This window comes from Trifolium pratense, linkage group LG1 (genome assembly GCF_020283565.1).
Source record: "Trifolium pratense cultivar HEN17-A07 linkage group LG1, ARS_RC_1.1, whole genome shotgun sequence".
In the NCBI taxonomy this organism is placed as follows: domain Eukaryota; kingdom Viridiplantae; phylum Streptophyta; class Magnoliopsida; order Fabales; family Fabaceae; genus Trifolium; species Trifolium pratense.
The window spans coordinates 23,525,593-23,553,435 of NC_060059.1; the positions used below are offsets into that span (position 1 = coordinate 23,525,593).

At 33.6% G+C, this 27,843-nt stretch overlaps 2 protein-coding genes and 1 pseudogene across 3 annotated transcripts; 2 read left to right on the forward strand and 1 right to left on the reverse strand.

The window, feature by feature from the left end:
- Positions 1-1,198: 1,198 nt before the first annotated feature.
- LOC123910027 (protein FAR1-RELATED SEQUENCE 5-like) lies at positions 1,199-10,340 on the forward strand. 2 transcript variants are annotated; one of them, XM_045961054.1, is made up of 3 exons: positions 1,199-2,511; positions 7,861-7,933; positions 8,289-10,340. In XM_045961054.1, exon 3 carries the CDS (start codon positions 8,577-8,579, stop codon positions 10,140-10,142), a length of 1,566 nt encoding a protein of 521 aa, XP_045817010.1. In that variant the 5' UTR covers positions 1,199-2,511; positions 7,861-7,933; positions 8,289-8,576; the 3' UTR covers positions 10,143-10,340. The 2 variants fall into 2 exon arrangements, with proteins under 2 accessions (XP_045817010.1, XP_045817018.1); XM_045961062.1 differs by lacking the exon at positions 7,861-7,933.
- Positions 5,006-5,335, reverse strand: LOC123890643. Its single transcript, XM_045940291.1, has one exon. The coding sequence runs from the start codon at positions 5,333-5,335 to the stop codon at positions 5,006-5,008; it is 330 nt and encodes a 109-aa protein (XP_045796247.1).
- On the forward strand, positions 10,284-26,817 carry LOC123890651 (annotated as a pseudogene).
- The last annotated feature ends 1,026 nt before the right edge of the window (positions 26,818-27,843 follow it).

Consider the following 27,843-nt stretch of genomic DNA (forward strand, 5'->3'; position numbering starts at 1 on the left):
ACTGATAGTGCTGGTTTGAAAAATGATGTTGAAGATGTTTTTCTCAGTTCTCCTGTTGAAACTATGTATCATGTGAATAATGGTGCAGTGGTGAATGAAGTTAAGAAAATTCCAATTCATCCAAATTTTGATCTAGCCAGAGGTTATGGAGGACCTGCTATTATTGTTACCATTGACAGATATGATATGGTGTCATTAACTCTGTCTCATACTTGGATGTTGCAATGTAAATCTTCGAGTTAAGCTTTGACAATATTTTGTCTTGCCATGAATTTTGTGACGCTGTGACACACTCTCGAGGGTTTTTTGTGAAGAAGTTTCAAAAGAACCAACTAAATAGAGTTGAGATTCTGCAGTTTGATAGAGAAAAACGCAAAGATCCTTAATTTTTCACTTATTGCTTAATAATCTACTTTTGATCTATTGTTATCTTTAGATCTACATATTTAAAATAAAGTAACTGCATCTCACTCTCTTTATTATTTATTTAGTTCTCTTATCTTTTGTTGTTTTTGTGTACGATGTATTGAACAATTTGAAAAATATGAATTTTTTGATCAATGGAGTTTTAGATGTAGTAACAAATTCTACTCGTCACTCGCGCAACCTACCACCCAAACAAAACGAAAGTGTAGACCGTCGAAATTAAGCTCAAATTAAATGGTTGCAATAAAGGTGAAAATGACACAGAGAGAGATACAAATGTGAGATTCTTTAAGTTATGGACACTGGCACTGCTACACGGTACCATCTTTCAAAGACACAGTTATCACTCAAAATGCAAAATAAGTACACACTTTATGAAAGGAAGGTACATACATATTATCAAGGTTTTCAGAACCGGACCGGTCATCGAACCGGTGAGCTCATCAATTCAAGGTTCAACCGGTCGGACTGGTTCAACCGGAGGTCAGACCGTTTTTAATTAAATATATATTTTAATTAATATATAAATAAAAATATATAAATAATGACTCAATATTTCCTTGTTTCACACCTAAATTTTTTTGGTCAAGTAAAAATATATTTTATTACATTATAATAAGTTTTTTTTTAATAAACACTATAATAAGTTATCAACACATGAATGTAAAAAAAAATTATTAGAAAAATTAAAAATAAAAGCTAATATTCTAATATTCTAGAAAGAAGAAAAAATTATCATGGGAAGCCCATTTTATAAAGCCCAATCCATCTTTCAAACCCTAAATAACTATTGTTGAAAAGCAAGTTGAAAAACAAATCACAAGCAGCTAGCTAGCAGCCGCCTCCCCTAGATCTCTTCATCTTCAAACTCCTTTCACGTATCTTTTTCTTCTGCATATTTCTTTTTGTTTCTTCCTTCCTTTGTTCTCTTGCATATGGATTTTAAGAAAACATAAACATCAAAATGAATTCCACTTCTTTTTCTTTCTCCCAATCTTAGTATTAGTTCTGCAATTTTATTTCTAATTCAATTTAGATCTTATAATTTCAACATAAAATTTTCAAGTTCAACAAAATGGATATTTCACCTTCTTAATCTACATAGATTCTTGATACATAGTTGAAAATGAACCAGAAAACTAATAGGTTTTAACTTCTTTTATTTCCAAGACAAGACAAGACAAGATAAAAAAAATTTAAAAAAAAAAACAAAAAACGCTCAGACCGGAAAACCTGTGTGAACCGCCGGTTTTCCGGTTCTTTCCGGTTTAAGAGCGGTTTCCCCGTTTTTTGTCCGGTTTAATGAACTAGCGGTTTTGAGAGTCAACCGGATCGGACATAGGTCCGGTTCACGGTTGAACCGGTCGAACTGCCCGGTCCGGTCCGGTTTTGACAACCATTTGAAAGTTAATGGAATAGTATAGCTTGCAAGTAAATGGAATAGTATAGCTTGCAAGTTTAGCTTTTCTTCCAAACATTATACACTGCTCCACGGCTCCCTCCCTGTATCACACTTTATTATTAAAGGAAAAATAAATAAATGAGAAGCAACATTATCTTATGTCACAATCCCACCTTACAATTTTGTCATCTTTCTTACTTAAACCCTAATTTTTTGGCATAAATAAGAGTAAAGTTTCACAGCAAAGAGGAGGTTGAAAAGAGGCAGAACCGAAAGTCACAAGAGCAAAACAGAGCAACAAAATGTAGAGAGAAGAGATCAAACACCTCGCCACCTCCATATTTCACCCATAACCTCTACAAATCACCACCACCATTTTCTATCAATAAAAATCACCATAACCTATAACTAAAAAACCAGCAAATGAAAACCAAATAAACTGATCAGAGATGAAGAGAAGAGGATAGACACAGCCACCGCCGTTTCTGGACTACCACCGCACATCACCACCATCTCCGGCCGGAACTTCCACCGTCGCAGCCCCACACCACTTCAACTCAACGGCCAGTCTTCTCTCTCTTACTCTTTCTCTGTATCTCTATCTTTATTGGTTTATCCTGATTGAGAAACAACGTAACGCCTTGTTACTGGTTGCCGGTTGGTCATAGCAGAAGAAACTCTAGGTCTACTTTCTTACTTTTATGTATTTTTATTTAATTTTAATATCTTTTTTCATTGTTTTAACCTTGCAATTTGGGCTCAGCCCACATGTATAAAAATTAGGTTTATAGGTTTACTGCACCTTCCAAACAAAAAGAGAAAAATCAATTAAAATAAAAAAACAAAAAATATAAATTCAAAGTAACTTTTTTTTTTAGGCTTAATCGGTTGGACATCTCTTTAGTTTTTTAAAGAGAAATTGGTGAGAGAGAAATTGAAGAGAAATGTCTATTTTCTCTTAATTGGTTTGGTGAGAAATAGGAAAGAGAGAATAAATTTATGTGAGCCCAATTACTTTTTATGGTCTCTCCAAGAATGAGAAGAAAAGGAGAAGAGAAGCCAATTTTTACTCAATTCCATTATTACCCTTGCATCTTCTTCCCTTATCTAGTTTGTCGCTGGGTTTTGTTTTTCTTTTAACAGGAGTGCTTTGCTCCATTTCCATTTTCATTACTCTTGCATCTTCTTCCCCTATCCTATATATGCCTTTTTTTGGTGTTGTTTTATTGCATTTCTATAACAAATTCCTTTCGATTCTACCGACAATGATCATGATCAAAATACAATTTCCGATGTTTTTATTTTATTTCTTTGGCCATTTATCTTTTTTTTTTTTACGGTTGATAAAAAAATTAATTTTATATTGGCTGTCTATTTCAAAGATAAATGTAATTTATAAACCAATCAAAACTAATTAATTAATTAATTAATTAAATGATGAATTGAATAAAAAAATTAAATTAATTTTGGTTAAGGTGCTTTTAATTCAATGGCATTTTTGTACTTTCAAAAACAATCAACACTTCTCTCTTCTCAATTTCTCTCATTTTTCTCTTATACTAATCAATACACTAAATCTACTCTAATTCTCACCTCTTTCTCTCTTCTCTTACTCTCTCTCTCACCTATTTCTCTCTTCTCACTTTCTCTCGACAACTAAACATACCATTAATGTGAGAGATGAGAGGGTTGAATCACAACCCTTGGATCAAATCAAATGCCAACAATTTTTTACAGCTGCTCACACACAATTAGTCTCACATCGTGTCTTTCTCTCTCTCGGTTACTCAAAAATGACTTCTCCACTTCTTACCATTGATGCATCATCTGTGTTCTTTCTTCTTAAAAAAAAATCATGACTTTTAAATTGAAAAATGAAACAACTTAAATTGAATGGAAAGATGCATCAACTTCCTCATCTTCTTCCCGTGTTCTGTTTTCAAACACCAACAATCACCACATCTTCAGTTGCGACTTTGTACTGACAAACCCATAAATTGCTTAATAGGAAGTAGCAAATTTTTTTTAAGCTTAATAAGAGGACACAAAGTAGATCATCTAATTTACCAATATCACTTAAAAATTGAAAAACGCATAAATTCCCATCTTTTCCCTTTATGATTGACTCAAACTGCGTAGTACCAAATTTGAAAGAAACAAATTGTTCACCATAAAATTGGTCCAATTTCATAGAATTTCCTTAGAATATTCTAATTATTTTCTATGTACCAATTCTCATTGGGAATAAAAGTGAAATTGTAGAGAGAGTGACGGATTCTCACTTCTCATGCCTATAATCTTCCAACAGAAAGTTAAACTATTTCACAATGAATCTTCTCACTTCTCATGCCTATAATCAACCACTACATCCAGGCATACAAATTATTTAATCTCGTGGCTGACATTTAACCCTCTCACTATCTCATTTTAAAATTCATCTTATTTGAAAGTCTCCCTCAGTGAGGTCTAAGTTAGCAAGGTGCACCTTTTTCCTTTGAACATAAATATCCTTCTTTCACAATTTTAATTAAATTTAAAATGAAGGGTAATTTGATAGTTTTACAAAAAAAACACAAAACCCTTTCATCATTCCTTAAAATTCTCAACCAATTATTTTCCGATCACTATCATCTTCATCTTCTTACCGTGGCCATTGTTGCAATCTAAACAATACTCCATGTTACACTAATTTCTAGCTGCGTCAGCGTGAATCCAACACGTATTCTCAACCAATTATTGAATATAAAACCCATAAGCAACTAAATAAATAAAAAATCAAGAGGAGAACAAAGAAGATGACAAAACAAAGCGATAAAAAAATCTGCAATTACAATTATTCTACAAATAAAGAACAAAGAATATGATAGCTTTGATTGCAATTGCAGAGGAGAACAAATAAGATAAAACAAATCTAGCACAATTGAAGAAGAAAACATAACAAAGAAGATGATAAAACAAATCTTTCATGAGAAATTAGGGAGAGGTTTAGCACAATGATGAAGATGATAGCTTTGATTGCAATTGCAGAGGAGAACAAAGAAGATGATAGGTTCGATTGGGTTGCAGCGGAGGAAGATGAAGAGGAAAACAGAAGACAAAGCGAATCCTGGAATGCGTGTTTTTTTTTTTTTTTTGTAAGGAAGCTAAAAGATAGAAAAAACAAAACAAAAAGAAAAACTATTCACGAAGAAAGAAGGTTCTCATAGCGTCGTTTCTAAGAAGATCACGAATGCCTTCTGGAGGAGAAGCATGAGTCAAGAAGTCAGCATCTGAGGAGGCTCCAAGTTTAGCGAAGAAATCAGCACATTGATTCCTCTCTCTAAGTGTGTGATAAAGAGAGACATTGGTTTGAGAGATCAGCTCCTTTATATCTTGGATCAACACAGCATGAATATGATACTTAACTTGAGGACCATTGATGAGGTTGATACAGTGTAAAGAGTCAGAGTAGCAAACAAGTTCATCAATACTCATATCTTTGGCCAACAAGAGGCCCTTGAGGACCATGAATGCGTATTTTGATTCTGTTAAGTTTTTTTTTAATTTATTCTTTAATTCATGAAATACAATTGACATAACTACCCTTTTATTTATAACAGACTTGAGTAGTGGTAATTGGTTTTTTTGTCAAAAGTAAAAAGGTACACCTTGCTAACTTAGACCTCACTGGGTCTAAGTTAGCAAATCCCTATATATATATATATATATATATATATATATATATATATATATATATATGAGGAGGGATCCGTTGACTCCAGGAGTAAGTCTCTATTGACTTACTACGCTTAATAACTCGATATCGGCATTATATTTCTTTAATCCAACCGTTGAATTCAAAGATCTCATTGAGTAGATCAACTCCACAAATTTTTATAAAAATTCAAAACCGTTTGATACTTTTTCTGATAACTTCAATTGAACGGTTTTTGTAGAAGTTTGTCGTACGTTCAATTGAAGTACAATTTCCATTTAATTAATTCATCTATATATATATATATATATATATATATATATATATATATATATATATATATATATATATATATATTTGAGATTCACTCTAGGAACTTTTAAGAAAATTTTTTCAAAAAATATTTATGACTATAATAAATGTGCACATTTATTATACCTATTTTTATTTTTTCGAAAAATATTTTATAATATATATAGAAATGGCTTAATATAATTAAAATAATATAATTAACATGTGTAAAATTTAAATATAATTAGAACCTTACAAAACCATATTATTATTATTAAAAATGAATTTTCTTACATGACTTCTTTGAATAAAAAATATGCGTTATTAAAATAGATTATTTTAATGAAAAAATTATTTAGATGCATGATTTTAAATTGTAAAAAAAGAAACACTTTACGCAACAAGAAAACGTGTTTAATAGAAACTTTATTTGCATTCGATTGCTCAAACAAAGTTAGAAATAATATTTTTTTTTTGCTACTACACAAAATTGGTGAAAAAGACATTCTCAATATTTATTACATTTTATTTTTTCAAAAAATCAAAAAAACTACTCCCTCCGTTTTCGTTTAAGTGTTCAGTCTCGTCAGATTTAGCGTTTTTAATTAACTGTCCATTTTCTATTTTAAGGATACGATTTGTCAATTGTACACTTTGTCAATTATTCTTATCTTTTTCAATAAAACAAATTAATGCTATATATTTGAAAAACTAAAGTTTTTTGTTTTTTTTTGTACATAACATATTAAATTTTTGTTTTTTTTTTTACATAATATATTAAATTTATTGAAAAAAGAAAGTGTGTGAAAAAAAAAAGAGAGGGTATAATAGGAAGATAAGGAGCAAAAATCTACTTTCTTATTTTGTGTTACTATTCATAACCGGACACTTAAACGAAAACGGAGGGAGTATATACAATTGTTATAATAAAAAGGTAAAATACATTTTTTGATATTTACCTTTTTATTTTTTTTCAAACATTACCCTATTTATTTTATTTTTTCGAATAATTAAAAAAATTATATACAATTATTAAATATATTAAAATTTTCAAAAGCAATAATTTTCATAAAATATTATTAAATAAATATTCTAAACACTTTATGTAGGCCCTTTCTGATATATTTATGATGGGTGTAGCATTCAAATTTTAAAACACGGGAGGGAGGTTCTTTAGATTATAATAGTGGCTAGACTCAATTTAGAAAAATAAAGAATTTAGGGTTTGAAGTTCGGCCCCCCAAATAATGTCAAAATTTTTAGACCACGGGATGGAACTTTTACAAGTATATGAATGAATCCATGTTTATTATAAATTACTTATAAGTTTTAAAATTTCAATATTTGGTCCTTTGATCCTTGACTATGGTGTATAGAAATTAATATACACTTTCAACTTTTTTGCTAGAACACCTTCAAAAATAGGGTAACCAAATGTACATTTAAATATATTATTAAAAAAATATATATTTTAATCTAATTATTATTAAAATACAATAAAATATTTCATAATATATTATTAAATAATTTATATTTTTATAAGTAAAAACTCACCCGTGCAATGCACGGATAATTTATACTAGTTATTATATATATAATAATGCTCAAAATAAGTAATATCATCTGTATTTAATTTTTATTTTGTTTTGAACTATATTAAACTATAATTAATAGAAGGGAAATTCTATGATAGAGTCTCTAAATTGACTATTTTGATAGAGTCACTTGTCTGACCAATCAGAAAGCAGAGATGACTTAATCAATGCCACGTAAGATTATATTATACATCTCACATATCATGCACCCTCATATCTTTTATTATTACAACTAAGTCCCTAATAATTTAAAAGTGACAAAATTATCCCAATCTTTATATTATTTATTAATTTGTATTTTATTCTAAAAATCAAATAAAACACAAATTAAAAACATTCTCAAAAACAGTCTTCACAAAACAGCATCGACGAAGCATGTTCTTCACAATCGCTTATCTCCACTGAAACCTGATTTCCATCGCTTATCACCATCGCTTTTCTTTTGTTCCCAGCACGCAGACGAACATTTCCTATTGCTCCCATTCAATCGCTTCATTGGAGGTCAAAATTGCTTGTGTGAGTAAGGTAAATTCGATTGGCTTTGTTATGTTTGGTTCAAATTAGTTGAATAATTTCGAATTAGGGGTGATAAATTTGTTATGTGTGCGTAATAATTTTGAATTGGTTTGTTAAGATTTAATAATTTCGAATTTCAATTGGGGGTGATAAATTTGTTTTCAAATTAGGAATTAGGGTTTATGGTTGAATGTGTTTTCTATAATAGGGTTTCAAATTTAGTAATTTTGATTTTCAATTAATTAAGTTACCTATGATTTTAGTTACTTTTGAATTTTGAAGTTGCAATGAAATTAGGAGGTTTTGTGACGGTTATTGATTTTTTGTTGTCTTAATTCCATGAATTATGTTGATGTTGAGTCAGGTTTAATATGGAAAACTGCGACGATTCTGTTGATGTTGATTCCAATCACGTTCATTCCACTGATGGTGATACATCTCATGTTGAATTGAATGACGATGAGGATGACAGTTATTCGGTATCAAGTGGCGATGATGCTGACGATACATCTCAAAGTTCAGATAATGGCGATGATGCTGGCGATACATCTCAAAGTTCAGATAATGGCGATGATGCTGATAAAAAAGATGATGATAAACCTGTTGAAGTAAATGCAGTTGTAGGTGATGGAGTGGGGTAAGTATAAATTCTATGACTTCTGATGAAATCCGTGCTTTGGAATTTGGTACTGTTGATGAAGCATGTGAATTTTATTATCGGTATGGTAAATCTAAAGGTTTTGCCATTAGGAAAAGTGAAATTAGGAGAAGAGGCCCTGAAGGTAGTAAAAAAATAGTAATGAGGCAGTTTGTATGCAATAAACATGGGTTAAGAGCGAAGAAATACTTGTGCAAGATAGATAGGAAAAGAGAGCACAGACGTTTGACCCGTACTAATTGCGCAGCTAGGCTTCATGTGCACTATAAACCCAAAAAGGATAGGTATGTAGTGTCAATTTTTGAAGAGGGTCATAATCATGAATTAACCCCGTCTAGGTATGTGCACTTACACCCCACTTATCGGCAAATTTCTGAAACAGATAGAGCTCAAATTGATGGTCTTCAGTCACGTGGAATTAGAACATGTCATATAATGGGATACATGGTTGCTCAGAAGGGTGGATATTCTAGTGTTGGGTTTACAAAGAAAGATCTTTACAATTATTTTGATAAAAAAATGCGTGACATTATTAAAGATGGTGATGTTGCCGCTTCTCTAAATTATCTAAATGTAAAAACATCTACTGATCCCATGCTCTATGCTGAATATGCCGTCAACAACAATGATGGACGAATGAAGTCTATTTTTTGGGCTGATGGGAGTAGTAGATCTGACTATTTTTGTTTTGGTGATGTGCTTGCCTTCGACACAACTTACCAAAAGAACAAATACAACTACCCATTGGTTATATTTTCAGGGTGTAACCACCACTCCCAGATAGTTATTTTTGGTGCTGCAATAGTATCGGATGAAACGACAGAGACATATAAGTGGGTGTTGAAATGTTTTTTAGAGTGCATGGAAAAGAAACACCCAAAAGCAGTGGTGACAGATGGAGATGAGGCTATGAGGGAGGCTATAAAACATGTTTTTCCTAATGCGACCCATCAGTTATGTTCTTGGCATTTGAATAAGAATGCAAGTGATAATGTAAAGAATTCAGAATTTTTGGCAGGTTTTAAAAAAGCCATGTACTCAAATATTACAAAGGATGAATTTGAAGAGTTTTGGTCAGAGCTGATTAAAGAAAATAAACTTGAACGAAATCCTTGGGTTGCCAAAACGTATGCGAACAAGTCAATGTGGGCAACTGCATATCTACGTGATAAGTTTTTTGGATGTTTTAGAACAACGTCTCAATGTGAAGCTGTTAATGCAATAATCAAGAGTTATACCAGGAAGAAATGCTCCATTTTTGAATTTATACACAATTTTGAGCAGGCTCTGGGGGACTACAGAAACAATGAAGTGGTTGCTGATTTTAAATCAAAGTGTACAGAACCTGTGTTGACAACTCACCTGCATTTGATTGAGAGTGATGCCGCTAAAGTTTATACGGCAGAGATTTTCATTGAAGTTAAAGATCAAATTATGAAGGTTGGTGCATTGATTGTTAAGGATAAACATGAAGTTGGGGATACGAAGATTTATACATTGAAAAAGTATTGTCAGGATAATTATGAAAGAGAAGTTGTTTATGATGGTTCAACATTTTAATGTTCGTGTAGGTTATTTGATTTTCGTGGCCTTCCCTGTTCTCATATTTTTTATGTCATGAAGGAAGAAAATATTGACCACATTCCTAGAAGTTTGGTATTGTCGCGTTGGACGAAGGATGCCAAAATTGAATATTTGAACATGGATTGTAATGATACAGTTGATTCGAATATGATTGAGCTTGCTCGTTTTGGTGCATATTGTTCTGTTTTGACCCGTTTTTGCAATAAAGCTTCTAAAAAGAGTGGTGTTTATCAAGAAATAATGGATGACATCATGAATTTAGAAAAAAAGTATTGCAGTAATGATGATCCTACTGGGACACAAAAGTCAGCCGTAGGTGATTCAATTGCGGTGAAGGGTAAAGGTGCTTATTGATCAGTGCATTTTGGCACATATTTTCTAGTATTATAATTTAGCATATTAGTAGTCTTTCTACAATAATATCGAGTTTTTATTATGTTTCTAAGTTTTGGGTCACAATTGAGCCTTAATGAATTTATTTGACCAATTTTCGTATTTAATGACATATTGATCCTTCTCAGTCTGCAGGTCATAACTTGAGCTACGAGTATCGGATTGAGGTGTGCGAATATGCGTTGGAAAGACACGAGAAAGAGCTACAACTTTCATGTTAAGGCCAGAACCCAGTTCGGAGCGCAACGCAGTCAAATATTTACGTTTATGTTCCAGACTTTATGAAAATAATGTAATTTCGGGTCAAACTTATGTTTTTCGACCCGTAGCTTTTTAAGCCCAATTTTCTATGAGTACTTAAGCAAAAACACAGCTAGGGTTTGGGAATTCTGATTTCACGCAAAAAAATAGAAAAGAAAGGCTGCTACATTCTCATGGAGAACTAGCAACCCTAGGTTGATCCATTGGTATACGGGAACATCGTTCATGACTTCTTGAGGTTCAATTCTTAATAGTAATTCAGTTTATTTATTTATTTATTGTCTTCTCTTATCAATTCATGCTCTTTATTTATTTATGAAACTCGAATATAGTGATGCTTAATCTCTATTTTGAGTTATATATTGTGAGACTTTTCGGATTGATTCATCGCTTGTATGACTAGTTCGAATAGGAATTGATATAGGTTTTTTCGCGCTTAGCAAAAAAAGGGTTGGTCGAAATCTGTCATGATACAAACCGTGTTCTAAGTGACGCTTGTTCACTACTCATGGTTAGTTGAACACATTCTTTGCTTAATCGAATGAATTCGTATAAACTGTTTATCGCTTGTATAATCGGTCTTATAAACCAACCAAGGCATGAATATATAAACAATATTTTATGTGAACCGACGATAGAATCATAACGAAGTTTTCCTAAAACCAATGGATTGATCGTCTTTTTATCAATTGAATTTCTAATACTCTTTCGATCTAAACAAACCCAAAACCCCATATTTAATTGTGTTATTCATTGTTCTTATTTTTACTAATTATTAAATTAGAGGTCCTTGTGAGACGACCAAGGTTAACTCCCTTGTACTACTTTTTATTTTAAAATTATTTTGATCACGAAACGACGGTGATCAAATTGGCGCCGTTGCCGGGGATCTCTGATTAGGATTAGTAAAATTGAGAAATAACTAACATTACTAACAATTTTGTTTTGTGAGTTTTAGTTGTGTTTCAGGTTCTGACGTTGAATTTTGTAGTGAAGCTGAAAAATAATTAATTTTCGGTTCATATCTCGGATTGATCCGAAATTTGGTCCACAAATCCGAAAAAAATCAAGGAACAACACTTTCGTATCTTTGATACGAAAATTCAGGCTGAAATTGCAAAATTCCTTCGTTTAGACCACTTTTTATTTTTTTTGAATTTTCCATATATTTAAAAAAATCCAAAAAAATTATATATAGATTTGTTTGATTTTTAGAGATTTTAGGTGGTATTTTTATTTTTTTTAGATTTTATTTGACTCAATTTTTTATTTCTCTCTTCATTTCATTTAGACAAAAAAAAAAAAACCTATAAAAAAAAATGGAAGATTCATTGGACCAGTTGACTTATATAATTAATTGCTTGGATGCAAGAAAACAACAAACATGCTATCAAAATCATATTCCAACTGTGATGTGTAATATTTGTTCTTCGAGTTTTCATATTAGTGATGCATGTCCTATATTGTTAGATACTGCTCTTTGTGGTGAGACCCAATTTGTAGGTAATTTTCAAGGACAATACTATCAAGAACAAAATTCATATCTTGAAGAACAGCCTATTTGGTCACATCCACAGTTTCAGCAAATTGATTCATTAGTAGTTGAACCACAACCTAGTTTGGAAGAAATGATAATGCAGATGGCTGAAAATAATAAGAGAATGGCTGAAGATCATTTGCAATTTCTTCAACATATGCAAGTTATGAAAGTCCAAACTGATCAAGTTGAACAAATAATCTCCACCGTCCATCGAATTCAAGAGGACAAGATGTCTCATGTTGATGTACAACCTGCTGCACTATTAGAAGTAATGCAATGTGATACAAGTCTTGATGAAACTCCAAGTGAGCCCATTGAAACAATACTTGTTTCCGTTGATGAACACAAAATAAGCAACATAAATTCAAGTGAATGCATGGAAGAGATTACACCACAAAATTTATTGAAATCTGATTTAGATGAATTATATACTTCTCTTGAAGTAGATAAATCTTTTGAAATTTTTGCTTGTGAATGTGGTGTTTGTAATATTTGTCATGAGATCAATGCAGCTATTTTAGGTGAAGACATTTTGATTCCGGCAACCAGTTGTGCAGAAATCCCAACAAATTCAATAACTCTTGAAGTTAACACAAAAAGTGTGGATTTTAGTCGGAAGCAACCATTGTCTATAGCAAAAAGATTGTTGGTGGAACCTCTGATTAAGCCGCACAACAAGCAGCCATCCTTCATCATTTGTGCATCTCTTCCACCCAATTTATCTGACTCACAAGCTAAATGTGGATTTTCTGATATTCATGTTTTTGTTAGTGCAGGTTTACCATATGTGCTGGCTATTCCTCCTAAGCCACCAGATTTTTTGTTGATATCCAAGTTCACTTGCTATTTATTTTTTCTTGTCTCGTGCATTCGTAGTACGGAAAGGCCTCCACCAAAACCACCAGACATGGAAGCTACAACTATAATTCCACCTTGATCCCTCGGGTGTGTTCCTTCCTTTTATCACTTTATGCTTATTGTTACATTGCGGACAATGTCTGATTTAAGTGTGGGGGGGACATTTTACATTTAGTTATTTAATAAAAAAACAAAAATAGGATAAAAACAGTTCTGGCATGCTTGCAATTGTTATGAGTAGTCACATGTTCTAGGGCTAGAGTAGTATAATTGTAGGATTGGTGAATTTTTTTTTGAAATTCTTGTTTTCATGTTGGATATGATAATCTTTGCACCTTAATGCACAATTGCTGAAAACTTGCAAACTTAGTAGTGGCTTGATAAATCTTTAAAATACACAGTCATTAGCCTAAGTTATTTGAGTACTGAATTTGATGCAGAAGTATGACTAAGACTAAGTTTGGGGGAAAAGCTAGATTACTTGATTGCAGGATCATGGCTAGATTAAATGATGGGACACTTCATGGCTTTTCTATAAGATAATAATATAAGTTCCTGTACCTAAAATTGGAGGAACAATAAGATATATGTGGAGTTCCTGTGCCTAAAACTGGAGGAACAAATGCTGTGTAGGGTGCTCTACTCGGAGTAACAGGTTGGACTCGCAACAAACGAGATCCCGTCAGGTGAAAAGGTAGAGTAGCACCTAAAGCATAACTAAAATGAACTTAATAGGTGTCCCTGCGCTAAAACAAATCGCCTGTGAGAACATGAAAAGTGCAGTTTTCCCCCAAGCTGAAATCCGGACCCATACTCTGAATTGTAAGAAAGGAAAAGCTAGCTTAGTATCCTGACTGTGTATTTTCGAGAAGGATCATGTCATGACTCTGGTTGAAAAGAAATAGGCAGTACACACACACACGCAGGGTTATCGTTGACAGCTGATATACAAGAGTTATGTCAATCTTTGAAATACAGTCCACGGTTGGAAGCTTGAATCCTAGAATTTGTTGATTGCTTGTGATGATTGTAGCATGCTTTGTTCTAGAGTTTTGCTCAGGAGAGCCAAAGAATAAGTGTGGGGGAATTTGATCAGTGCATTTTGGCACATATTTTCTAGTATTATAATTTAGCATATTAGTAGTCTTTCTACAATAATATCGAGTTTTTATTATGTTTCTAAGTTTTGGGTCACAATTGAGCCTTAATGAATTTATTTGACCAATTTTCGTATTTAATGACATATTGATCCTTCTCAGTCTGCAGGTCATAACTTGAGCTACGAGTATCGGATTGAGGTGTTCGAATATGCGTTGGAAAGACACGAGAAAGAGCTACAACTTTCATGTTAAGGCCAGAACCCAGTTCGGAGCGCAACGCAGTCAAATATTTACGTTTATGTTCCAGACTTTATGAAAATAATGTAATTTCGGGTCAAACTTATGTTTTTCGACCCGTAGCTTTTTAAGCCCAATTTTCTATGAGTACTTAAGCAAAAACACAGCTAGGGTTTGGGAATTCTGATTTCACGCAAAAAAATAGAAAAGAAAGGCTGCTACATTCTCATGGAGAACTAGCAACCCTAGGTTGATCCATTGGTATACGGGAACATCGTTCATGACTTCTTGAGGTTCAATTCTTAATAGTAATTCAGTTTATTTATTTATTTATTGTCTTCTCTTATCAATTCATGCTCTTTATTTATTTATGAAACTCGAATATAGTGATGCTTAATCTCTATTTTGAGTTATATATTGTGAGACTTTTCGGATTGATTCATCGCTTGTATGACTAGTTCGAATAGGAATTGATATAGATTTTTTCGCGCTTAGCAAAAAAAGGGTTGGTCGAAATCTGTCATGATACAAACCGTGTTATAAGTGACGCTTGTTCACTACTCATGGTTAGTTGAACACATTCTTTGCTTAATCGAATGAATTCGTATAAACTGTTTATCGCTTGTATAATCGGTCTTATAAACCAACCAAGGCATGAATATATAAACAATATTTTATGTGAACCGACGATAGAATCATAACGAAGTTTTCCTAAAACCAATGGATTGATCGTCTTTTTATCAATTGAATTTCTAATACTCTTTCGATCTAAACAAACCCAAAACCCCATATTTAATTGTGTTATTCATTGTTCTTATTTTTACTAATTATTAAATTAGAGGTCCTTGTGAGACGACCAAGGTTAACTCCCTTGTACTACTTTTTATTTTAAAATTATTTTGATCACGAAACGACGGTGATCACTTATTTTCATTGCCAATTTGTATACGTTGTTTTATTCAAAGCAGTTTATTGCTTATTTTCATTGCCAATTTGTATTATGTCAAAAGATCAAAACTGAGGTGATTTTATATTCCAAACAGAGTTGATAGTGTGTCTGTGTTTCTATGATGATTTTGTTCGAATTTATATGAAATGTTTCTTCAAAATTCATAAGCAAACAATTTGTGTGGAATCTGGTTTGCAACAATTATTATTCTGTCAAAAGATAATGGATAAATATTAAACATTATTCTTTTTCTTAAAATTTAGACAAGTGTGCATTCGTTGAATTTCGCAAGCAAAATTGGTCTTACCATATAGCAGTGTTGTTAATTTTTTACTTATTACTCCACAACTTCACTGACAACAACGAAAAGGTGCACTAAAAACCTGAAGCTAAGAGAAAATCAACACTTAAGGAAATGCTTACAGGGTTAACACCCTTAACGCAACACAACCTGAAGCTAAGAGAAAAAGCACCGCTAGAGCTGTAACTCATTATGTTAACTAAGCTTCCATTATTGTTCAAAGCATATTAAGATTGTGGTCTATCAAACACCAAGCTCCCCTTATCATCCATTTCCACAGTTTAAAATACAACGGAATTATAATCAACTTCAATTTTGAATACAAACCTAATCCCCAAATTGTTCCTTTTTGGGTAACAATTCAAATCAACTTCAATTTTAAAATACAAGCCAAATACCCAACTTCAACTTAAAATACAAACCCAAAAACCAATTCAATAATTTCTGTGTAATAACTAAAATCAATTTCATTTTGGGAAAATATACGTATTACCTGTGAAAGGAGACGACGACATTGAAGAAGAAGAAGAAGAAGAAGAAGAAGAAGAAGAGATGGAGGAAGAAGGACGGACGTCGGTGGACGGTGGACGAAGAAGGACGGAGGACGACGGAACTCGCCGGAGAAGTTCTGATCCTTTCGAACTGTGGAAATTATTTCGTCAAATATAAATTGTTTTTAATTTTGTAAATTATTGTTTCTCAAATATAAGTTGTTTTTAATTTTGTCAAATATAAATTGTTTTTATTTTGTAAATTATTGTTTTTGACTATTGTAAATTATTGTTAATTATAAACTTAATAGGGGACTTATATGCAATAATAAGAAGTTTTATATAAAAAAGGCTTACCATGGACTTGCCACACTATATTTGCTTATGTGGCATTAGCTCATTTTCTATTGGTCAATTCAAGTGATTCTATCAAAATAGTCAATTTAGAGACTCTATCATAGAATCTCCCTTAATAGAATCATAGACCACTGTATACATTAAATGTTGGAGTTTATCTCTAAAATTTTGACTATCAAATTAGACTATTTTAGACTTTTGTTGCAACATGTTTTTAAATTTTTTTAGTCTTTTAATATTAAAGATAGTTTACCGTAAATTTGTTTAAATCCATACCCTACTTTGTATATAGTTAATGAACAAGACTAAGCATCTATGAAACACGTACTTGTAAGACATTCATATAACACGTGTCGGACAAGTGTTTTTATAAAGATTTGTTTTTTGTTTTTTTTTTTTTTTTTTTGTTTTTACTCTCCTTTTACACATACATTTTGATTATCAATTTAGATCTTTCATAAATATGTAGCGGTGTCGGTGTTCTATATTTTTTATATTAGCAGTGTCGACGTGTACGTATCCATGTGTCGTGTCAGGTGTCCATATCAGAGTCTTGCTTCATAGCTACCCATATATCAATTTTGTTAATAATTTTATTCTTCAAAGTTGTTATATAGCATGCATTCTAATATAATAATAAAATTTTGCAGCAGAAATACACCATGTCTCTGATTATGCTCAATATGCCGGTCTTCTTGTTCGTTATGGGGTAAAGAAGTTAGAGGAAGCTGATGGAACTTGGAAGGATACATGTACCTGATTGGTTTTGCAAAGTCTTACACAAAGTTGAAAGGTAAAAGAACAAACTCATTTTAAATCGAGATCGTTTGCAACTAAAAGTTTATGAAACTGATCAAAAAACTGAAAAGGTCAGTGATGATGTGTTTGCATGGCTAAAAGAAGCATACATACTCTTACAAGAGATGGAGAATCTGAAAACACAACCAGAAGTATCATCATGGAATGAATTTAACAAATTGCAGGAAAGAATAAAGGCACTCAATGGGAAATGTAAATTTGACCCATTTTCAACTCCAATTCTAAATTTAAAGCGCTTCTCTTCTGAAAATAATTTTATGTGTTTTAAGTCTACAGAGAAGGCTTCTGATGAACTTTTAGAGGCACTACAAGATGATAAGTGTTCGATAATTGGATTGTACGGTCAGTGGCGGTACTCGGACCCTGGACTAGGGGGTGCATTTTTAATCGATATTTTAATAATTATAATATAAATATCTATAGATGCACATTCATATATAATATATTCAAAAATTACATTGTACTCAAAAAATTACATATATATGTTTTACAACTGCTGCTACGCGGATTCAAATTTTAAAATCGTTGAATAACCAACTTATTATCAACATTGTTGAGCACGTCTCTTTCAACATAGATCACGAGACAATGGTTCAACCATTCATCCCCGAAGAACTTTTTTTTTGTCAAAAAAAAAAGTACCAAGAAATTGTTATAGAGATCTTTAAATTATTATAAGTTAACTTATTTTTTAAATTATTATATTGCTAGTTAACTTGTCCCAAAGAAGAGAACAAGACCTACATAATGTTAAATAGAAACAGTAAACATAGAAAGCTCGAGATAAACTTAGAAAAAGAGAAAAAAGCATGAGACATTCAAGCAGAAACAACATGTAAAAAAAACGAGAAGGACAAACTTAAAATATAGAAAGAAGAAAATAAAAACGAGAATGACAAAATATATGATAAGCAAAATAAATGGAGAAATAAAAGATAACACAAATAAATTAAAAGATTTGGTTCTATATATTATTATTGGCAAGTGTCAATCAGATGACATAAATATCTAATTGGTCAAGTGAAATGGGTTGAAACTTTAAGCTTTGGTGCAAACCAAACTTTCCAGGGGATTCAAAGTAGATATAATATACAATTTAGGTGCAAATAGCAAAAATCCAGGGTGTGCAGCTGCACACCCTCACCCTCAAAGGGAACCGCCCCTGTGTACGGTAGACAGGGTTCTGGTAAAACAGCATTGGTGAAAGCAATGGGTAAGAAAGTCGAGCATTTAAAGATGTTTTATGAGGTTTTGTTTCTCAATATGACCCAAAACCCAAATATCACAACATTGCAAGATGAAATTGCTGACTTGTTGAATATCAGATTTGATAGAAACAGTGAAGCCAAGAGAGCAAGAAGAATAGTCTCCACAATAGAAAATATGAACCGTCCAATACTTGTGATCTTTGATGATGTTCGGGCAAAATTTGACCTAGGACATGTTGGCATTCCTTGTAACAGTAATCAGTGCAAGGTCCTTTTGACCACACGTTGCAAACAAGATTGTGACTTAATGCACTATCAAAGGAAGATTCAACTTGATTCCTTATCAACAGAGGAAGCTTGTACTTTGTTCAAAGTATATTCAGCCATTCATCATGAAAAGAACTCTGAATTATTGAATGTAACACGTGAAGTTGCTATTGAATGTTGTTGTGAATTCGATTAACTCACACCAATAACCTTTGATGTGTGGAGCAAAATAGAATTAAGCAACCAAATAAGCAAGAACGACGGTAATATCAAACAACATAGTAAACAATGGAAACAATAAAGAACATAGATAATTTGTTTACCCAGTTCAGTTATAACAACCTACTCTGCGGGAGAGCGCCACTCTCCGTTCCACTATCAATAGAAAACTTAATTACAAAAGATTCTCCACAAGAGTTACAAGAATTAGACTTCAATCCTAATTCTACCCTTTGCCCGAATCTCTCCCCGTGACCAAGAGATTCTATGAAAAGTGTTTCCCAAGGTGTTAGAATGTTTCCCCAACCCTAGAGTCTTCCAAAGAACTTGTTCTTATAACCCTAGTTTGTTTGTTGGCCTCAGAAACCCTAAAAACCTCATAAAAATACAGAAAACGCAAAACAGTGTATTTATAAACCTGCGCCCGCGCCCCGCGCAGGTAGGGCTGCGCCCAGCGCAACTAGCAGAGGCAAAACTCCATGTTCCAATCTTGCCTGTGCCCCGCTCAGGCAGCAGGAACCAAACCTTATTTTTTCTGCTTCTTCCAAATCAAAGGCAAATTCCAACAATTTCCACCTTGCCTTTTAATTGATGGTGATGTCAACTTCCCACCAACCATCATGCTGCTCTCTCCAAGATCACACCACACCCTCTTCGAACCTCAGAGTGAATCGCTTCGTACTCTCGAAGAAAACACTTGCCTCCAATTGTCCTTGGAATTTTAGGACAACCCTACAAGCTCCACCGTACCCTCTTCAGCCCCCGAATTGTTCATGTCCGTCCTCCTGAAGAATTGCTTGCCTCTCAACTTAACTTTGGAATTTTAAGTAAGTTCCACAAGCTGCAACATCAGACTCTCCTTGTATCCAACTACCTCCAGCAGTCCTACAAGTTCCCAAGTCTGATCACCGTTGCTTCCAATTGCCTCCCTGAAGTTCTTCAACATGTTTTGCACTTCTTCAGCCATAATCGGAACATAATCCACAAGGTCTCCATAGCTAAACTCCTTTGGTGCAACACTACCACTCTCCTCCCTATCTCCTAGATAGCCAAGAGCTAATGTTGATTTTCTTTTTCTAGTCCCACTAGTAAAAGACTCCACCTCAAACCGAGTTCATCCACCAAAGTCTTTAAACGAGTACTTCCACTATGTCTGATCAGTGCATTTTTAATGCACTTTTATTCATCATGTGCTATGGCAATTTTATAACTTCTCCTAGTATTTTAGTGTTTTTATCATGTTTTCTATTTAGAGTCTAGTTTTGCTATTTATTTTCGTAATAAACAGTAATTTGACACCTTCTCATTCCGCAGACCATATCTGGAGCTAGGAATATCGGATCGAGGCGTGCAAAAATGCGTTGGAAAGCTAAGATAGAGAGCTACAACTTTCATGTTGAAGTCAAACGCCAATTCAGAGCGCAAGGGAGTCATATTTACTCGTCAAGTTTCAGACTTACAAAGATTTAATTATTTCCAGCATAACTTATGTTTTTCGGCCCAATTGTTTTGTGGCCCGTTTTACTTGATGTATAAAAACTGAAATATGACCTAGGTCAACGAATTCTGTCACTTTCGAACTCAAAACCCTAAGCCAGCCGCCATGCTAATGGAGAACTAATCTCTCTTTCAATTCGTTGGTGTAAGGAACTCGATTAAGATTCTTGAGGTCTGATTCTAATAGCAATTTCGTTCTCTATTTATGCTTTCTATTATCAATTTCGTTTCTTGTCCACTGTATGAATTTCGATTAAGATGATTGCTTAATTATTATATTCGAATTTATACAGCAGATTTATTCGTTTTAATCCATCGCTTGTTTAGATTAATCCGAATAGAAATTGATATAGTTTCGCGCTTCGCAATAGGTTGATCGAATATGTCATGATATTGACCGTGTTCTGTGACGCTTGTTCACTTTATATGGTTGGTTGAACGCATGAGATGCTTAATCGAATGAATTCGTTTGTAAAACTGATTGTCGCTTGTATAATTAGTTTTATAAATCAACCAGAGCATAAACAGTTGAATGAATAATCTTATGAACCCATGATAGAATTAAGATCGAGTTACCTGAGACCAATGAATTGATCGTGTTAAATCATTTGAATTTCATATTCTTTATTCCCTGTTTGCAAAACAAACACCCCATATTTTATAATTTTCAAATCGCTTCTAATATTGTTAAACTGATTGTGAGTCTTTGGGAAACGACCAAGGTTAACTACCTTGTACTACTTTTAATTTAAACTTATTTTGATCAATGTCTTCCACCTTGTAACTGAGTATTCTTAGCACCGCCTCTCCAGGCTGATGTTGAGTATTATTCCACCGCCTCTCCAGGCCGATGTTGAGTATTATTACCACCGCCTCTCCAGGCTGATGTTGAGTATTATTCCACCGCCTCTCCAGGCCGATGTTGAGTATTATTACCACCTCCTCTCCAGGCTGATGTTGAGTATTATTCCACCGCCTCTCCAGGCCGATGTTGAGTATTATTCCACCGCTTCTCCAGGCCGATGTTCTTCTATGGTTCCCGACTTGTAACTATGAGTGCTCCCGCACTCTCATAGCCTTCCTCACACTTCTGTTGAAACAATACTGCCATCATCTTCACCTTCCACAAACCAAAGTCGTTACTCCCGGTGAATTTCTCAATTTCCCACTTAGAACCCGTGGTACTTAATTCGTTTGATCCTTTGCCCCAAGGTGGGCGCCAATTGTCGTGAATTCGATTAAATCACACCAATAACCTTTAGTGTGTGGAGCAAATACGATTAAGCAACCAAATAAGCAAGAACGGTGGTAATATCAAACAACAAAGTAAACGACGGAAACAATAAAGAACACAGATAATTTGTTTACCCAGTTCGGTTATAACAACCTACTCTGGGGGAGAGAGAGCCACTCTCCGTTCCACTGTCAATAGAAAACTTGATTACAAAAGATTCTCCACAAGAGTTACAAGAATTAGCCTTCAATCCTAATTCTACCCTTTGCCCGAATCTTTCCCCGTGACCAAGAGATTCTATGAAAAGTGTTTCCCAAGGTGTTAGAATGTTTCCCCAATGCTAGAGTCTTCCCAAGAACTTTTTCTTATAACCCTAGTTTGTTTGTTGGCTTCAGAAACCCTAAAAACTCCATAAAACTACAGAAAACGCAAAACAATGTATTTATAAATCCGCGCCCGCGCCCCGCGCAGGTAGGGCTGTGCCCAGCGCAACTAGCAGAGGCAAAACTCCATGTTCCAATTTTGCTTGCGCCCCGCTCAGGCAGCAGGAACCAAACCTTATTTTTTCTGCTTCTTCCAATTCAAAGGCAAATTCCAACAATCTCCACCTTGCCTTTTAATTGATGGTGATGTCAACTTCCCACCAACCATCATGCTGCTCTCTCCAAGATCACACCACACCCTCTTCAAACCCCGGAGTGAACCGCTCCGTACTCTCGAAGAAAACACTTGCCTCCAATTGTCCTTGGAATTTTAGGACAATCCTACAAGCTCCACCGTACCCTTTTCAGCCCCCGAATTGTTCATGTCTGTCCTCCTGAAGAATTGCTTGCCTCTCAACTTAACTTTGGAATTTTAAGTAAGTTCCACAAGCTGCAACATTAGACTCTCCTTGTATCCAACTACCTCCAGCAGTCCTACAAGTTCCCAAGTCTGATCACCGTTGCTTCCAATTGCCTCCCTGAAGTTCTTCAACATGTTTTGCACTTCTTCAGCCACAATCGAAACATAATCCACAAGGTCTCCATAGCTAAACTCCTTTGGTGCAACACTACCACTCTCCTCCCAATCTCCTAGATAGCCAAGAGCTAATGTTGATTGTCTTTTTCTAGTCCCACTAGTAAAAGACTCCACCTCAAACCGGGTTCATCCACCAAAGTCTTTAAACAAGTACTTCTGCTATGTCTTCCACCTTGTAACTGAGTATTCTTAGCACCGCCACTCCAGGCTGATGTTGAGTATTATTCCACCACCTCTCCAGGCCGATGTTGAGTATTATTCAACCGCCTCTCTAGGCCGATGTTGAGTATTATTACAACCGCCTCTCCAGGCTGATGTTGAGTATTATTTCACCGCTCTCCAGGCCGATGTTGAGTATTATTCCACCGCCTCTCCAGGCCGATGTTCTTCTATGGTTCCCGACTTCTAACTATGAGTGCTCCCGCACACTCATAGCCTTCCTCACACTTCTGTTGAAACAATACTGCCATCATCTTCACCTTCCACAAACCAAAGTCGTTACTCCCGGTGAATTTCTCAATTTTCCACTTAGAACCATGGTACTTAATTCGTTTGATCCTTTGCCCCACGGTGGGTGCCAATTGTTGTGAATTCGATTAACTCACACCAATAACCTTTGATGTGTGGAGCAAAATAGAATTAAGCAACCAAATAAGCAAGAACGACGGTAATATCAAACAACAAAGTAAGCGACGGAAACAATAAAGAACACAGATAATTTGTTTACCCAGTTCGGTTATAACAACCTACTCTGGGGAGAGAGCCACTCTCCGTTCCACTATCAATAGAAAACTTGATTACAAAAGATTCTCCACAAGAGTTACAAGAATTAGCCTTCAATCCTAATTCTACCCTTTGCCCGAATCTCTCCCCGTGACTAAGAGATTCTATGAAAGTGTTTCCCAAGGTGTTAGAATGTTTCTCCAACCCTAGAGTCTTCCCAAGAACTTGTTCTTATAACCCTAATTTGCTTGTTGGCCTCAGAAACCCTAAAAACATCATAAAAATACAGAAAACGCAAAACAGTGTATTTATAAACCCGCGCCCGCGCCCCGCGTAGGTACGGCTGCGCCTAGCGCAGCTAGCAGAGGCAAAACTCCATGTTCCAATTTTGCCTGCGCCCCGCTCAGGCAGCAGGAACCAAACCTTATTTTTCTGCTTCTTCCAATTCAAAGGCAAATTCCAACAAATGTGACGGGTTACCTGAAAATATTATTAAGACGGGATCTTCTTTAAAAAATAAACCTATGGAGGAATGGAAAGCTTCGCTAGACAATTTGAAAAACTCATTTGTTTAATGGCAGATGTTCCTCAGTTTTAGAGGGGAAGATACTCGCTTCTCTTTTACATGATTTCTTTATCAAGCTTTATGCCAAGGGGGATTCAAGCCTTTCATAGATAATGAAGAATTGCACACTGGAGATCATATTGCATCTTGTCTTAAAAATGCAATTGAAAGATCAAGGCTTTCGATTATTGTTTTATCAGAAAACTATGCAAGTTCTTCATGGTGTCTTGATGAACTTGTCAAGATTTTTGAATGTGCGGAATTGAAGAGCCAATTAGTTTGGCCAATCTTTTACAAAGTAGATCCAGCAGACATAAGGCATTTGAGAAACAATTTTGGCAAAGCCATGGCTGATCATGAAAAAGAACTTGGAGTTGACTCAGAAAAAATACAAAAATGGAAGTCGGCTTTGTCAAAAGTGCCTGTTTTGTCGGGAAAGCCTTACACAACCGGGTATGTAATACACTTCCATGGCATATATACTTCAATTTGATTTATCCCATGTTAACCAATTCCCACTCTACTATAGTGATGTTTAGAATGAGTTCAGGCAGGGACGGATCCAGATATTTAATAATGGTGTGGCCAAATATCAAAGAAATTATACGCTAAATTATATTGAAAATAAGAAATAATTTTTTTTTTTTTTGAAGAAGCCAAAGAAATATATTAAAAATAAGCACAAGTTGTGCCTAAAAATAAGGTTCGTACACAAAGAAACCAACAAAGTACAGGATTATCCTGTGTTAAGTCCTATACAAACTTTTGGATCTAACATCCAATGATTTAAATCGTAACAGAAGCCTTTTTTCTTAGCCTTAAACCACCACCATACTTGAACTTTGATGGTAAAAATTAACCTGTCAATAGATATTGTCTTGCCATTAAAAACTCTATCATTTCTCGCTTTCCAAATAGACCAAATTGAAGCTAGCCAAATTGCTTGCAAACCCGACTTAGTATTTTTACGAAAACCATCAGACCCACAAAATTGGGATGCCAATGCTATTGCATTATCAGGAAGAACACATGTGATCCCCAACCAGGAGATGATGTTACTCCAAACCGCGCCAAAAACGGGACAATTCAGAAAAAGGTGATGAACATCCTCAATAGCATCACAACCAACTGAGCACAATAGGGAATCATTACGTAAACAACCTCGCGTGAATAGATTAAGCTTTGTGGGTAACCTGTCATTGACACACCGCCAAGCAAAAGTTGAAACCTTTGATGGAACAAGCTTATTCCAAATAAGATCGTTGTGAGTAGACAACTCTCGCGGATGCAACAATTCAGAAAAAGGTGATGGACATCCTCGATAGCATCACAACCAACTGAGCACAACATGGAATCATTACGTAAACAACCTCGCGTGAATAAATTAAGCTTTGTGGGTAACCTGTCATTGACACACCGCCAAGCAAAAGTTGAAACCTTTGATGGAACAAGCTTATTCCAAATAAGAAATAATATTGTTTAATGCAATACATTTACGATAAAAATTGTCTATCATCCATTTCTTGAAAATGAGTTAAAATAACATCATTGCTTATTTGTTTCGAGTGGCGGAGGTACATTAACATATTGGGATGGGCCGCAACAAAGTTTGAATTTATGGGGTTAAAAATGAACAAACTGTTAATCTTGACGAGTCTCAATAACATATTAAATGAAAAAGAAACTCAAGAAATTATAAATACTAGATTTTTTTTATTTTGTTAAACTCAGTCCTCTGGTTACTAAAACATTGATTGGAGAATTTTTTTTATTGAAAAAGATAAATTCAATCTAAAAATTCATAGACCATTAACAATCGAATAATGTTACATCGTTCAATAACGTCTAAATACTTATATAATCATGTAAAATTTTAAGGAAATTTAAAATAATTTCATATGATATTGAACTCCATTAAGGTTATCAGTGTTCAATAAAAATATATAAATGCTTAATCTTGATAGGTCTACGATACACGGATCGAACACCTCAATTATAGTGCAGAGAATTTTACCACCAAGCTTCATGGACTCTTGTGATTAAAATTAACGATAATATGTATATATACCATAATAGTAACAAAAATGTGTATATATATACCTATTAAAAATGAAAATTCCACTGTGGCCAAGGCCACAGTCGACCTCAATGTAGGTCCGTCCCTGAGTTCAGGTTCCCTCCATTGGATAAATTCTTCATTTAGCCTGTTGATTACATAATATACCATTGTTTTTGAAGATTTGTTAATTGTTAAATAAGAAATTTAGTCTTCTTCACACACCTATCAATTTAAGCATGATATTTTGCACAAATTTAGACATGAAATATTTTGTTTCTAAGTTTTCCGGTACAGATTTTTATATTATACGTGATCATTTGTTCTTGTGAAAAATTTATCGTCATATTTAACTATATACTACTTTTCTACGAAAAAAATACTAAAAAGTAAAATAGTTGTAATTTAAAGATCTTGCACATGATTTTGCAGGTACGAATATGAATTTATCCAAAAGATTGTGGAAGATGCCAAGCATATTGAAAATCGTTTGCAAATTGAACTAGAAGATCATAGAAGCAAATTAAAAATCGTTTTGCATGGCAATCGTTTTTAGAACTAATTGGAACCATATAAATTGTCTTTAGCAAGTTGTTCATATATATTTTGGTTGTAATTTTGTTTTGTTTTATATTTTTACAAGTCTTTTGCTTTGTAAAAAAAATGTAAGTTATATCTACCATTTTTTTTTTGTGTTGAGTCTAGTTTCAAAAATTGAAACCAGATTCTTTTGAATAATTCTTTTTAGAAGAAGTTCAATCTTTTGAGTCAAAAAAGAAAAGAAAGAAGTTCAATCATTAATTATAGGCAAAATGTATCCATAAGTCCTTTAAGTTTTACATTTATAATAAAAATAGATTTTTAAGTTTTACGTTTGTATTAGATATATTCTTTATATTTGTAATTTGCAAGGACCTATTTATTACAAACGTAAAACTTAATTAATTAATGTTATCCACAAAATTCAACATTCTTCAACTATTAATTAATTATTTTTTGACAAATTTAATTAATTAATTATTAAAAATATAAAATCATAAAACGAGTATATCAACTATCAATATTTTTTTTTGGGCAGTATCAACTATTAATTATTAAAAATATAAAATCATAAAATAAAATAACATCACTTTTTTTCTGGTATATTATATATATAATAAAATACATCACTTTTTTAATATAAAAAAACCGGATGAAATTTTTTTTTTTTAATAAGAATGTAGAGTCCATTAAATCAATTTTTCGGTACTAAAAATATAACAAAACTTCCCCTCAAAAAAAAAAAAATATAACAAAACTTGATTTTTAGTTCTAAAAATAAAAATAAAATATTTTCAACCTCTACAATTTTCTGTTTCATTTTTTGTCTCAAATAGACATAATTGACATATCAAACATAGTAGAAACAAAAATTCTCTGAGGAATACATGTGTTGTTGTTTCTCCGTGATTTCTTGGCTTATTTTCCAAGCCCACACGTTTTTATACTCTTCTTCCTCTTCTTCTTCTACTAGTTCCTTACTTCGCTGAAAAATCAAATTAAACCCGTGGACCAATTCCTTCTTTCTGTTATGAAATATATA